The 14967-nt window shown below is 36.6% G+C and overlaps 1 protein-coding gene across 1 annotated transcript; it reads left to right on the forward strand.

Moving 5' to 3' along the window:
- Positions 1–13341: 13341 nt before the first annotated feature.
- LOC131908210 (olfactory receptor 5M5-like) lies at positions 13342–14280 on the forward strand. The gene has a single exon (XM_059259258.1). The coding sequence runs from the start codon at positions 13342–13344 to the stop codon at positions 14278–14280; it is 939 nt and encodes a 312-aa protein (XP_059115241.1).
- Positions 14281–14967: the final 687 nt, after the last annotated feature.

The following is a 14967-nucleotide window of genomic DNA, read 5'->3' on the forward strand; positions in this document are numbered from 1 at the left end:
AATTAGTGTTTAATGAATACACATTAAATTAGTAAATAAATGTGATAATTAGTTTATTTAAAATTGGCTCAAATAATAATATGTTTGGTATATAAAGACGAACCATTTATACAAGGATATATTTATAATTTTAAGGAATTACTGGTTAATAGACTATTTCCTCCATACATATAATTAAAATCTGATTAAAGCTCTGGAATTTATGGGCCAGATTTAAAATAATATGCTTATTATGCATTGTTACTGTTCTTTTGGAGTAATAATATACCTTTCCTATAACTAAGATAGTCTTCCGCACCTGAATTTCATTCACCATTAGTGCTTGACATTTAAAAGATGTAGATTATTATAGAAAGGAAAAATTTAAAATATATAGACTATTCCATTATCACAAACATACTAATGTGTAGGAAAGGAAAAGCAAAGCATGGTTGATGCCTCCAGGTGGATATCAACTTGATTCTGTGACTCAAGAATGTGGTATCTTCTTCAGTAAAGTCTTATCCTCAATTTTTTTTAATTTTATTTTATTTTACAATATAATTTAATTCTACATATCAGCCATGGATTCCCTTGTTCTCCCCCCTCCCGCCCCCTCCCCTTCCCCCCAGCTCACCCCCTATTCCCATCTCCTCCAGGGCAAAGACTTCCCCGAGGATTGAGATCAAACTGATAGACTCAGTCCAGGCAGGTCCAGTCCCCTCCTCCCAGGCTGAGCCAAGCTACCCTGCATAAGCCCCAGGTTTCAAACAGCCAACTCATGTACTGAGCACAGGACCCGGTCCCACTGCCTGGATACCTCCCAAACAGATCAAGCCAATCAACTGTCTTACCTATTCAGAGGACCTGATCCAGTTGGGGGCCCCTCAGCCACTGGTTCATAGTTCATGTGTTTCCATTCGTTTGGCTATTTGTCCCTGTGCTTTATCTAACCTTGGTCTCAACAATTCTTGCTCATATAAACCCTCCTCTTTCTCACTAATTTGACTCCCAGAGCTCCACCTGGGGCCTAGGCATGGATCTCTGCATCCAGATCCCTCAGTCATTGGATGGGGTTTCTAGCACGACAATTAGGGTGTTTGGCCATCCCATCACCAGAGTAGGTCAGTTCGGGCTGTCTCTCGACCATTGTCAGCAGTCTGTTGTGGGGGTATCTTTGTGGATTTTTGTGGGCCTCTCTAGCACTTTGCTTCTTCCTATTCTCATGTGGTCTTCATTTACCATGGTCTCCTATTCCTTGTTCTCCCTCTCTGTTGTTGATCCAGCTGGGATCTCCCGCTCCCCCAAGCTCTCTTTCCCTCGACCCTCGACCCTCGCCCTTCATTAGCGCCACTCATGTCCAGGCTGTTCATGTAGATCTCTTCCATTTCTCCTTCATTGGGCAATCCCCATGTTTTTTCTTGGGGTCCTGTTTTCCAGGTAGCCTCCCTGGTGATGTGAGTAGCAGACCAGTCATCCTTGTTCCACATCTAGTATCCTCCTATGAGTGAGTACATACCATGTTTGTATTTCTGAGTCTGGGTTACCTCACTCAGGATGATTTTTTTCTAGATCCATCCATTTGCCTACAAACTTCATGATGTCATTGTTTTTCTTTGCTGAGTAGTATTCCATTGTGTATATGTACCACATTTTATTTATCCATTCTTCGGTTGAAGGGCATCTAGGTTGTTTCCATGTTCTGGCTATTACAAACAATGCTGATATGGACATAGCTGAACAAGTGCTCTTGTGGTGTGATTGAGCATTCCTTGGGTATATGCCCAAGAGTGGTATAGCTGGATCTTGGGGGAGATTGATTCCCAATTTTCTAAGAAAGCGCCATATTGATTTCCAAAGTGGTTGTACAAGCTTGCATTCCCACCAGCAGTGGAGAGTTCTTTGCCTAGGGGTTATCATATCTCTGTAGATAATTTTAAAAATCTATAATACTGGGCAGACAGTTAATAAGCAAGGACAGCAACAGGAACACAAGTACACTCCTCAGCACATTCATGAAGAGCTTAAGAGTACTAATCTTAAATGATAGGTCAATGATTGTCAAGAAAATTGATTAAGTAATACAAGATCACAGTACAGTAGGGGTATTTACATTACTGAGTTATAGGTAGCAGAATTATATGTTGAAATGAAAATATTGACAAAGAATGAATGTAATAACAGTGTTTGGGATAGTCATTTTTCAGCAAAGTAATGAGAATTCTATTTCATGTAAACAAACAATATGTGGTATAAATGAATAACACTATATAGAAACCAAAAGTGTACAGTGGAAAAAAGAAAGCATCTTCAACAAATGGTGCTGGCATAACTGGATATCAACATGTAGAAGGCTACAAATAGATCCATATCTGTCACCGTGCACAAAACTTAAGTCCAAGTAGATCAAGGACCTCAACATAAATCCAGCTACTCTGAACCTGCTAGAAGAGAAAGTAGGAAGTAGTCTTGAATGCATTGGCATAGGAGATCACTTCCTAAATAGAACACCAGTAGCACAGACACTGAGAGAAACAATCAATCAATGGGACCTTTTGAAACTGAGAAGCTTTTGTAGAGCAAAGGATATGGTCAACAAGACAAAGCGACAGCCTACAGAATGGGAAAAAGTCTTCACCAACCCCACATCTGACAGAGGTCTGATATCCAGAATATATAAGGAACTCAAAAAATTAGACATCAAAATGCCCAAAAGTCCAATTATCCTCAAGTTTTAAAAGGTAACTAAAGCAATAGCAATAGTCTGTACTGGTTGGAGGTTTATGGAATCTCACTGGCCAATAATTACAAAAGAAATACCCCATTCCTGTCACTGGGATTTTATTTGTTAGCCTCTGGTGTCTAGTAGGGGTGTTATTGCCCTGTTACAGGGCAATTCCACTCTAACTCTTGTTATGTGTATGCATATATACATATATGTTTACATATAGATAAATATGTGTATATATAATATTGTATGTGCATAATATGTGTGTATTCTTTCTTTTAATTTTGGGACTACAATATATCATTTCTCCCTTTCCCTTTCCTCCCTCCAAATCATCCTGTATATTATTACATGTTTTTTTTCAAATTCGTGGCTGCTTTTTTGATTAGTTGTTATTACACACACACACATGTATACACATATACAAATATATGTACATATATATATTCCTAACTATAACATGCTCAGTCTGTAAAATGTTACTTGAAAGCATGTTTTCAGTACTGTCCACTATGTATTGGATAACTAATCAGTGTACTCTTCACAGGAGAAGAGTATTTCTCCTGCCCTAAGAATTTCTTAGCTGCTTGTGGTTCTTTATGTTGGATTGAGGCCTTGAAACAGACAGTGGTGATTACAGAAAGTCATAACCAATCACTGTGCAGAGTTGTAGAGCCTAGTCCAAAATGGACACATTATCAAACACAAACAAACTAAATAACAAACCAACCAAACAACAACAACAAAAAAACCCCAAACATCCTGCATCTAATGTTCAGAGTCCATTATAGAAGAGGGGGTAGAGAGATTATAAGGTCCAGAAAATCATGGGGCTTGCTGTGAGATTGTGTCTGCTAGTAATGTTAGAAGATACTCCCATAAAGTCTCACCACCAATAAAATGCATATATGTTTCTAGGAGGCTTCAATAGTAGGATTAGTCTAAGGACAAGATATCCCAAAGTACCCTAATGCATGCATTGGCCATGTATCAACTTGTTGTGTAATCACAGCAAAGTGATTTTCAGATTCAGGTTATTTTAAAAGTTCATAATTGTGCATCTGTCATTGATAGTGCTCTGTTTGCAAATTCCAAATTACATATATGAGGAAGAGAATAGTTATGAGCTTATACCTGAAATGTTATGCCACAGAGTTAACTCCACATAGTAGACTCCTTAACCTATGAACCCTATGAAGACTTTGGTGGATATGGGTGACTAGGAATGCCAGAAAGACTATCTAGCCAAAAGACACATGACTTTGAGATGTTCCTGTCATGATGGGTGACAGCAGGACAAACAAAAGTCAGGTACATTAGAAGCCAGAATGATAGTGTTTTGTTTCATTTTGTTTTTATTGAGACATGGTTTCTTTGTGTAGCTTTGGCTATCCAGGAGACCAGGCTGGCCTCTTCCTCCTGAGTGCTGGGATTAAAGCATGCACACAGACCCAGAGAGGCAAAGTAATGAGTCAGTGAGGGTCACATAAATCTCCCTGGGAAAAGGAAATAGAATATATTTTTGTGAATAGACTAGGGGTGGGTAGGGATGGGAATAGGAGGGATCAAATGTGTGTGTGTGTGTGTGTGTGTGTGTGTGTGTGTGTGTGTGTGTGTGTGTGTTTCTAGTGCTCATGGAGGCCAAAAGATGGCATCAAATGGCCGGAGCTGGAGTTACAGGAAGTTGTGAGATACCCAATATAGGTGCTAGGAATTAACTCATATCCTATGCAAGACAAGTATGCACTTAACTGCTGGACTGCCTCTCTAGTCTGCAAAAGTATTTGTTAAATTTGACAATATTTTAAAAGACTTATTCTAATGAGTGTATGGGATATGAATTCAGAGTAAATATGCTAGATAAACTAATGAAATATATTATTGGGGGGGTTAGAAATATATTGAACAAAAAATTGCTTCTTTTACTTTTCTTTGAGACATGGTTCCTTTGTGTAGCCCTGGCTGTCCTGGAACTAGTTCTGTAGATCTGGCTGGTCTTGAAGTCACAGAGATCCACCTGCGTCTGCCTCCCAAGTACTAGGATTAAAGGCAAGTGTCACTATCACCTGACAAAAAAATTGCTTTTTGATATCCACTTGTTTTCACCTTTCAGGAAAACATCAGTTCATTGAATTTGATTAATAACTAGAGTTAACAAAGGTCTTATCCATTCTAGTAACGGTAGTTATCATTTTTCATATTTCCTTTGCTGTTTGCTTTTTATATAGACTTTAAAAACACTTTTAAAAACCACAGACAGGACATACACACGTATCTCTTGCACATGTATGACTCAAAGTTCAGAGCTAAACAATTGTATTAAAGTTTCTGATGCTTATTCCTTTTCCCCCCTATATTCTGCAGAGACATGGCTCCAGACTCTTCTTTCTTTAGTGCTAAATATGATGAAGCTATTCACACTACAAGGGACGCAGTGCTAAGCAAGGACATAATCACTGTGGTGGTTGGAATATGGAATTTTCCTCAGAGGCTTTTGTGTTTGAACACGTGGTCCCCAGTTGGTTGTGCTGCTTGAAAACATTATAGAACCTCAAAGAAGGGGAGCCTCACTGGAGGAAGCATGCTACTTGGGGGAGGGTTTTGAGGGTGCATAGGCTGGTCCCATTCTCTGTTCCCTCTCTCTCTTCCTGAGTTAGATGAAATGCAATCACTCTCCTTCCTGAATGCGGTGCCTTCCCAGTCATGATGGAATCCATCTCTCTGGAACTATAAGCCAAATTAAACTCTCTCTCTCTCTAAAAAAAAACCAAAAAAATAAATAAATAAAGTTCAGGACCTAGATGAAAAATCACTAAATACATGTAAATTAATTATATAGATATATTAATATGTAAAAATATACACAAACACTTGTCAAAGTTAATAAAAATTTTTCCTATGATGTTTATATTGACATTCTGTCAGTTTAATTAGCTATTGGAATAGTTGCAAGACCAAATGTGATATTACAGTGTCTCCCAAATTTTGTAATCACATAAAGTCTAACTGTAGAGAAATTTTTATTAGACACATTAATTATTTTTATTGATTCACTTATTTTTGGTGTGTTTATGTGTGTTGTAAGAATGAAGATGTCTTAGCGTGTCAGGTGTTACTTCTCTGAGACAGGGTCTACTCCATAACCTGAAAGTTCTTTAAGTAGGCTAGGCTAACTTAGCTCCCAGGAGTCCTCCTGCCTTAGCCCCTCACTAAGCTATTGCTGGATCATAGCACACAGCACCATGCTTGACCTCTTATGTGAGTTCTTGCAATCCAAACCCAGGTCCTCATGCTTCTGAGACATATGACTTACTGATTGAGACATCTAGTAAGCCCAGAAATTACATTTTACAATTTAATTAGTTACATTTACTCATTTAAGGTAATTCTTTGCATTTATTAATGGCAGTTATATTTGATTTTTGTATTTTTTGAGATTCTAATTCAATTACATTTCTTCCTTCCACTTCATGACCAACCATTTCAAATTCAACTTTTAAGTCCTTTTTATAAAAAAAGGCACTTTTTTATTTTTTAGATTATAATATAATAAAACATGTCTCTCTTCACATTTCTCCCTACATATCTTCCTATATACCCCTTCTCCTTGATCTCCTTCAAATTCATAGCTTCATTTTTGCTAATTATTATTGCATGCATATATGTAAAATCTATGAAGCCCCAACCCTACACAAAGAACTGTAGATAACTGAGGAATGCTGCGAATAAGAGAAGTGGTCTTCCCCAGGGAAGATAACATCATGGGGTTGTCTACTGCCAAACTGTCAGCCCTGAAAATATTCACAAAGGTAGCATTTTATTTACTGAACAGATGTATATTAATACATACATGCATTCTATGTTTTTAAAGATTTATTTTATGTGTTGCTATGTTTTGTTCATATATATGTCTGTGTGCCATGTGAATTCATGGTGCCTATGAATGCCAGAACTGGACATCAGATCTCCTGAAACTGGAGTTACTGGTAGTTGTGAGGCACTGTGTGGGTTCTGGAAATCAAACCTGGGTCCTCTGCAAGAACAAGTTCTCTTACACACCAAGATATTTCTACAGCACATCCCTGTTGTAGAATATTATTTTAAGATATGTTATATTTGTTTATGCTGTGGAACATTTGTTTAATGATGCAAAGATGTATTACATTCTTTTATGTTGCATTTGCTTAACTCTGTGAAGCTGTGTTACTTTGCCTGTCTAAACACCCGATGATCTAATAAGAGCTGAATGGCCAATAGCAAGTTAGGAGAAAGGACAGGTAGAACTGGTAGGCAGAGAGAAAAAATAAAAGGAGAAATCTGGGGGAAAAAGAGCAAGGGAATGAGAAGAGAAGAATGCTAGGGGCCAGCCACCCAGCCATACAGTCAGCTGCAGAGTAAGAGTGAAAGTAAGATATACAGAAGTAAGAAAAGGAAAAAGCCCAGAGGCAAAAGGTAGATGGAATAATTTAAAGTAAAGAAAAGCTGGCAAGAAACAAGCCAAGCTAAGACCAGGCATTTATAATTAAGAATAAACCTCTGTGTGTGATTTACTTGTGAGCTGGGTGGTGGGCCCCCAAAAGACCAAAGAGCAAAAGAATAGAAAAAATAATTAATAATACATCCCTGTACTTAATTACTAAACTCTTGAGTTGATTTTTCTCATGAGCTTTATACTAACTGGACTATTGATTTTGAAAAAAATAATCAATTCCAACATTTTAAATACTAAACAAGCTTTTCATAAGTTGAAATTATCTACACACACACACACACACACACACACACACACACACACATCTTTGACATAGAAACAGAAAGTGGCCATTTTGGATGAATAGGTGAGTTAGTTACAAAGGAAAGATGACACAGAAGAGAGCAATGAGGAATGAATAGGCTCAGTGTGTGATATCCTTGAAAAAATGTTATGGAATCTCTTGCTTTTTAAAACAAATATCTAATTTTTTAAAAAAAGATGTGGACTCTGATAATAATAATTTTATTTTGGACAAAAAGATTGCTTACCTCATATCTACTATGAATCATCCACAGTTTTCAGTTTTACTGCCTTTTTACTTGGCTGGGTGGGTATTGATTAATGTTCTTGTGTGAAGGAACAGCAGCTTTTTCTGACTGGTATTACTTTTCATCAAGAAAATCAAACAATGGCAGATGTTATTTTCACACTTTTTGTGTAATTAATTGTGATGAATATTTGAAATTAGTGTGACAAGTAATATATGCCAGTGGCTAAGGCACTTAAAATGGATGTAGTACCCATTCCAGTGTGTATGTGTGTGTGTGTGTGTGTGTGTGTGTGTGTGTGTGTGTGTGTGTGTTGGAGACAGCAAGTATAACATTAGCACTGTACTATGACAGAAATAGTACCTGTTGTTTCTCACAGATGAAAAAATTCAGGGTAATTAAGTACTGTTTTACTTACAACACAACTAGTGTTAGGTTTCAAATCAAAATATTATCTTCTTAGATGTTCCGTGGGTAACTCTGAAAACATGCTGACAAAAGAATGCATTAATATTTATGTGGAAAACATTCAGGAAGAGTTGGCACTCAAGAACCACTGAACATATCAGGCAGGAAGTATGGGACCTAATACCAGAGTGAGAGTGATCCAACGTAGAAAGGAAGCAGAAAACCAACTTGATTTTGTCAATCCATGGACTTCTATTCACATCTGTCTCAAAATTGTAAATTTTAAGAGAAATAATTAATAAAAATTTTCCGAATTTTAATAAAATGTATCTCCTGATATTTTCAAAGGCATCATTGGTTTTTGTTTTGCATTTCATGACATTTTGATAATTTAATTCTTCTACATTTGTAGGAAAACTTGATTTGTGAGGCAATTAAAATATTATGGAGGTGACATATGGCTGTGGAAGAAAAGGACAAGGAAATCAACATGACTCAGATGTTTATGGAAAAAAATAAAGTCTCTAGGGAGTTAATAGCATGATAAAAAGCTGAATACAGAGTATCAAGTGACTTTGAGAAGAATGGTTTAAACTGTCCCTGAATCTTTTCTTGGCACTCATCAGGTGTCTATGTTAACAAGAATGAGATTTGAAGCTACTTGTGTGTTAAGTTCTCTGCTTTTCCTGTGTCATTGATAAGAACACATGAATTGATCATAATCCTGAAAAGTGAAGGGAGGAGACAGTCATACTAACATTTTTACTTATCAAATAAGGTCGTTTCATAGAAGAGGTGCAGAAATCATCACTGAACAAAGTCAAACTCAAGAATGACTCAGTGCTGTCAGCAAGTATAACATCTGCATTCCCTGCTTAGCTTTCAATTGAGTCTGGATAGAGAATAAAGGTAATTCAAGGCCTTTTCAGGGACTGAAGAGATGACTCAGTGGGTAAGGCCGTATACTTTCTTACAGAGTGCCTTGGTTTGGCTTCCAGCACCCACATGATGGCTTATAACCCTCTGTAACTCCAGTTCCAAAGGACCCAAAGCCTTCTGGCCTCTGGCACTGCCAGGAAGAAAGACCTGTGGTATACAGACATACTTTCAGGCAATACACATTAAATATATATATATATATATATGAGTGTATATGTGTATATATATATATGAGTGTATATGTATATACATATCTTTTAAACTCCAACCATGATGTACAAATAAATATCATAAACTTTTAACAAAAAAACAAAATTAATACTTTCATCGTCTCTATTACCACATTTTCTGAGGAACTATTGAGTGTCACTCCAGCCCGAGTCAAGCATACAGTATGACAGAAAATTCTTCTGAAATTGTTTAGCTTAAAGGAATCCAAAAAAATTATTAATGATAGAAGATTGAAGATATAATCCAAACAAATTAAATCAACAGAGGCAGGGAGCCAGTTCAGTGTATATTTTCAAAGCTGTTTGAGAGCTGGAAACAAAAAATAATCCCATGCCATTTTTTTTATCTGATATATTAATGGGAGTAATCCATAGAGTCTGCTTAAAGGGCAAAGGAATTTATTATGGAAGGAAAACTCACTAGACAGAACAGAGGGATTATCACAGGATCCTGGAATGGTGAGGCATGGTCCCATTACAATATATACTCAGTACTAAGTTCTTAGAAGTTGGTGACTGTGTTAGTATGCTGAGGTTGGACCGGAAATGGAATGGGATGAAACATGAAGCTACTTCTCTCTCCTTTCCATTAGTGCCATCTTACTGGTTCCTCCCATTAGCAGAAATCAGAGTAAAGCTAAACACCACAGCAACAGCACTGGGGCAGTTACTAATGGGTGATAAAAACAGGGTGGAGGTGAGGTCAGGGTCAAAAAGACGTAGTCTAAACCGTCACCACACATACAGTATCTATAAAGACACCACATTCTCTGTTTTTACGGAAAATGTAAAGGCAAGTTTTGAATTCAATAGGTAGCCCAAACTAAGAAAAATTAACTGATGTTCAGGTTTCTCAGACTCTGAAACTCTTTCTCTTGTGTGCTATTATATTTTAGAAACTGCAACCAAGGGAAATAAGGCTTCCCCAAGACAGAAGTATGAAAACATTCATCATAAACAAAAATAAATTATAAGTCCCATTGCTTTACCATTCTTTGGAGATTTGATTCTCTTATGATTTGAGTAGTGAAACTAGAGTCACCAAAGAGTTTATCATTGTCAGTAGTTGTTTATAATACAAATCACTCCTGGAAAAAAATAATAGAACCATAGGGATTTGGTGCCTATGAAACAGTTTTATTATAAAATCCCAAATGTCTGTATGTCAATGCTACCATTGTGGTCTTACACTGCTTCTTCAGGTAGGATATTCATGGTTCATTTAAGTTTGGAACAGAAACACACATTTTAATCAGTAAATTAAATTGATTTACAACCTATAATTCTGAATTAAGAATCAATTATATTGAAATACTACTGTTCTCAGGCTAAACTACTCATTGATAAATGACAAAGATGTGTATATTCACATCATGGAAAAGGTGATAGACCAAGGAGAACATTAATACCTATCAATAAGGAAAACACTTATGTAGATGTGGATGAATCCATAACCATATAGAAGCCACCATCTTAGCCTGTGAGGAGTCCACGCTTTGATTCTGAATCTTGCTCACACCCTGACTCTCATCTTCATTATGACTAAAACTTTTAAAGTATTTGCTGCATTATATTACTTAAATGATTTTCCTGAATTAACTTCCTCACATAAAATTGATTTACGTATGAAAATATTTTATGGGTTTGAAAACTAAAACATAATGATATTAATGGTTCTCTCAAGCCATACAACTAGAAACAAAAGGACCTAAGTTTTCAACTCAGGGAGTAGAGAGCAGATACCTGGGCGTGGTTGCATTCTGCTGACTCTGCATAATTATATGCTTATTTTCATTTGCTTTATCAGAAATGGTGGTTAGTAATTTTTGTGATTCTTTTAAGTTCACAATATTACACTATAATAAAAGCATACTGTCATAATTTTTATGACCACTTGGCTGGAAAACTAGACACATTCATGTTTCTAATCTTTATTATTAAAAGTTAATAAGAGGTACATTTCATGAAGGTACATTATTTAGTTACTTTTCTCACTTGAAAATGAAACTTAACACAAGCCAATTAGTCACAATTCTTATGAAAGCCAAAGACCAATGGTTCAGACACTTTGGAGGACTGAGTCACGCAGGAAGCACAAGTAGGAGAGATTTTCACCGTATAGTGAATTTCAAAAGTGCCAAGCCCAGCATGCTCAGATGCACTTATGCCACTCACAAACATTCAGATGTTTTGGGTGTAGCCATGTAGTACCCTACATGTGTTATTTTTTCTCAATGCAAGGTCCTTTCCCTAAAGTACTGATTATATAATACAGAAATCTCATTGAGGAAAGATATTGAATATTTTAAATCTTAATATTTCAATACATAAACACATTAAAGTACTTGTCTACGTCACACCCATAATCACCAAATAAGAAAAGCATAAAATAATTAGAATTGTTTTAGTTAGGTAATTTGTTTTGTGCATTGTTGTACTAGTCAATAGTTCTAAGGTCTCCAAGTATGGAATGGAGTACTGTAATAAATAATAATATTTAATGTCAATTCACAGAACACATTATAAAGTAACTTACTTTGGTTGATATTGTACTTATAAATAAGGACCAGTATCCTACAGCATCATAAGTATTTGTATGTCACTGAAAGAGGATGCCAATTTTTGTGAGGCTCTCCATGGTCACTTTCACTCTACCTAAATGTTTAGATATAATCCAGAACAGCATAGGTGCTATGTAATTTTGTAGTTAATGTGGCTATTATTTCTGATGACAGATAGCAAGGGATTTGTATTGAGCTTGGTATTTTATTAAAACATTAAAAAATTAGAATCAGTGGTAGCATAGCACAGTCAGTACAGTTTAAAGATTCCCTTCTCTAAATTGTCTCATTGTCTCCTGCTGTTCCACCAGAGGCTGCAGATACACTGTTTTTTCCTTTGACACCAGCCCAGCATGAACAGTGAATGTCATCAAGGTATGTCCACAGCTACATATGTTCATTGCTCATGGAGTGTAGCCATACATACATTTTGTATACATGAAGTAGGCAAGACACTTTTGGTTGTCCCACACCAATTATTTTCTACATGAGCAAAATGCACTAAGAAAGTGAGAAATTGAGCAGTGTATGAAAGCTGAGAAATATTTGTTGGTAAAATGTTACTTGAGGTGGATGAGAGTGGGGGAAAGAATAGCTTGAAAAATACCTATGGGAATGAAGAGGGGCATGGGAAGTGATCTCGATTTCAGGAAACTATGGGCTATTTTTAATAGCTTCACCTTCTGAAACTCATTTAACTGGGAGAAACACAGACAAGGTTCAAACCATCACAAAAATAGGAGTAGGTATCAAAACAAAAACATTTGCACCCTCATGTTCCGGGAGTAATAAAGAAATGTGATAAACACTTGTCAACCTAAAGACACCTGAAGTATGAAACGATATGCAGAAAAAAATCTTAGAGCGTCATTAAGAATATAGTTACAATTTTTATCATCCACCTATCATATATCTGTCTACAATCTGTCTATGTGTCCATCTAACTCATTGGTTCTAAACCTGTGAGTCATGATGCCTTTGAGGGTCAAGCAACCCTTTCACAGGGGTTCCATAAGAACATCAGAAAACACATATATTTATATTACAATTCATAACAGCAGCAAAATTCTGGTTATGAAGTAGCAACAAAAATAATTTTATGGTTGAAGTTCACCACAACATAAGGAACTGTATTAAAGGTTTGCAGCATTAAGAAGGTTGAGAAACACGGATCTAGCTATTATCTATCTATTGATCAATCTAACATCCCTCTACCGATTATCTATCTACCTACTGATATATTATCTACCTTTCTGCTACCTGTCACTATTTCTCTATCAATTTAGATGTTCAAAACATCAGTCAAATAATTAAAATGATTACTAGGATATTTCTTTTTGTTACATATGTTAACAGTTTGAGAAAAGTAGAAAAATGCATCAGATAATGTGATTGGAAGTATGCAGAAATGAAAAAAAATCCAAATACATTTTTATTTCATTTTTCAGGCCTTGTTTGATGTCAGGACGATAAAATGTTAAAGAAAAACTACACAGCAGTGACTGAGTTCATTTTGCTGGGACTGACAGATCAATCAGAGCTGCAGCCTGTGCTCTTTGTGGTCTTCCTACTCATCTACCTCATCACAGTGATTGGCAATGTGAGCATGATTTTCTTAATCAGAAGTGACACCAAGCTCCACACCCCCATGTACTTCTTCCTCAGCCACCTCTCCTTTGTAGATCTCTGTTACGCCACCAATGTCAGTCCTCAGATGCTGGTTAACTTTTTATCCAAGAGAAAAACCATTTCCTTCATTGGCTGCTTCATACAGTTTCACTTTTTTATTGCCCTGGTGATCACAGATTACTATATGCTCACAGTGATGGCTTATGACCGCTACATGGCCATCTGCAAACCTTTGTTATACACTAGCAAAATGTCCAGAGGTGTCTGTCTCTCTCTTGTAACTGCCACGTACATTTATGGCTTCGCAAATGGTCTGGCACAGACTATCCTGATGCTTCGTTTAACTTTCTGTGGACCCAATGAGATCAATCACTTCTACTGTGCAGACCCCCCTCTCATGGTCCTTGCTTGCTCAGACACCTATGTCAAAGAAACTGCCATGTTTGTGGTGGCTGGATCCAACCTCACCTGCTCTCTCACCATCATCCTCATCTCCTACATTTTCATCTTTGCAGCCATCCTGCGAATCCGTTCTGCAGAGGGGAGGCGCAAGGCCTTCTCCACTTGTGGGTCTCATTTGGTGGCTGTCACTGTTTTTTATGGGACTTTGTTTTGTATGTACCTCCGACCTCCTTCTGAGAAGTCTGTAGAGCAGGGGAAAATTGTGGCTGTCTTTTATATCTTTGTAAGTCCAATGTTAAACCCTTTGATCTATAGCCTGAGAAACAAAGATGTGAAAAGAGCAATAAGGAAAGTTGTCAAGAAGGAAGTGTTTATGAAGTAAGTTGAGAGTTACACAACCCTTTCTAAGAAAATGGGCATTTAAAATTACCCAATCACTTTTTGCCACTGAATAATTTTAATTTCTGTCTCATAAATGACAAAGTACAATAGTGTGTGCTGTTTTGTAAGTTAAATATTACAGTCCATCTTGATGAATGAATAAAAATAATTCTAAAATCGACTGGAGATATTGTCACTGTTATATAAAGTTAATATGGAAAATGGTAGATATGTTATCAAAAGTAGAATTGCCCAGTGCCGTGGCAGTAAGCTCCTTTATTTACGTGTGTGTTCTTCAAAGTATTTTCCTGAAATTTCCCAACCATAGTAGGTCAGTTCTTTCTTTTTAAGATGTTTTACAAGTTAACTCCTGAATTTTTCAGAGATATATCTCAGACTATTACTGCAAGATAGACCTTTCAAATGATTTTATTGAGCTGATGGAATCTCTATACATTTGATCTTGATGGAAATGTCAATGTTCCCTTAGCAGGCTTGGTGTTCTTCTGTTATTGAACTTGCGTTCTCATCAGTGTGCCTCTGCTCCTCTCCTCTTTCATCACCATTGTCTGGTGTTTCCAAATAAACAGTAATTTGATTCTTTAGCCACATTAGTGTACAGCTATTTTGTGCAAAAAAACTCATTATAATTAACAGTCTCATTTGTGTGTCGATTTTAGATTTCTCT

The sequence above is a fragment of the Peromyscus eremicus genome, chromosome 4 (genome assembly GCF_949786415.1).
Source record: "Peromyscus eremicus chromosome 4, PerEre_H2_v1, whole genome shotgun sequence".
Lineage (NCBI taxonomy): Eukaryota > Metazoa > Chordata > Mammalia > Rodentia > Cricetidae > Peromyscus > Peromyscus eremicus.

Coding starts and splice junctions, on each gene's coding strand:
- LOC131908210 (XM_059259258.1), top strand. CDS start 13,342: ATGTTAAAGAAAAACTACACAGCAGTGACTGAGTTCATTTTGCTGGGA.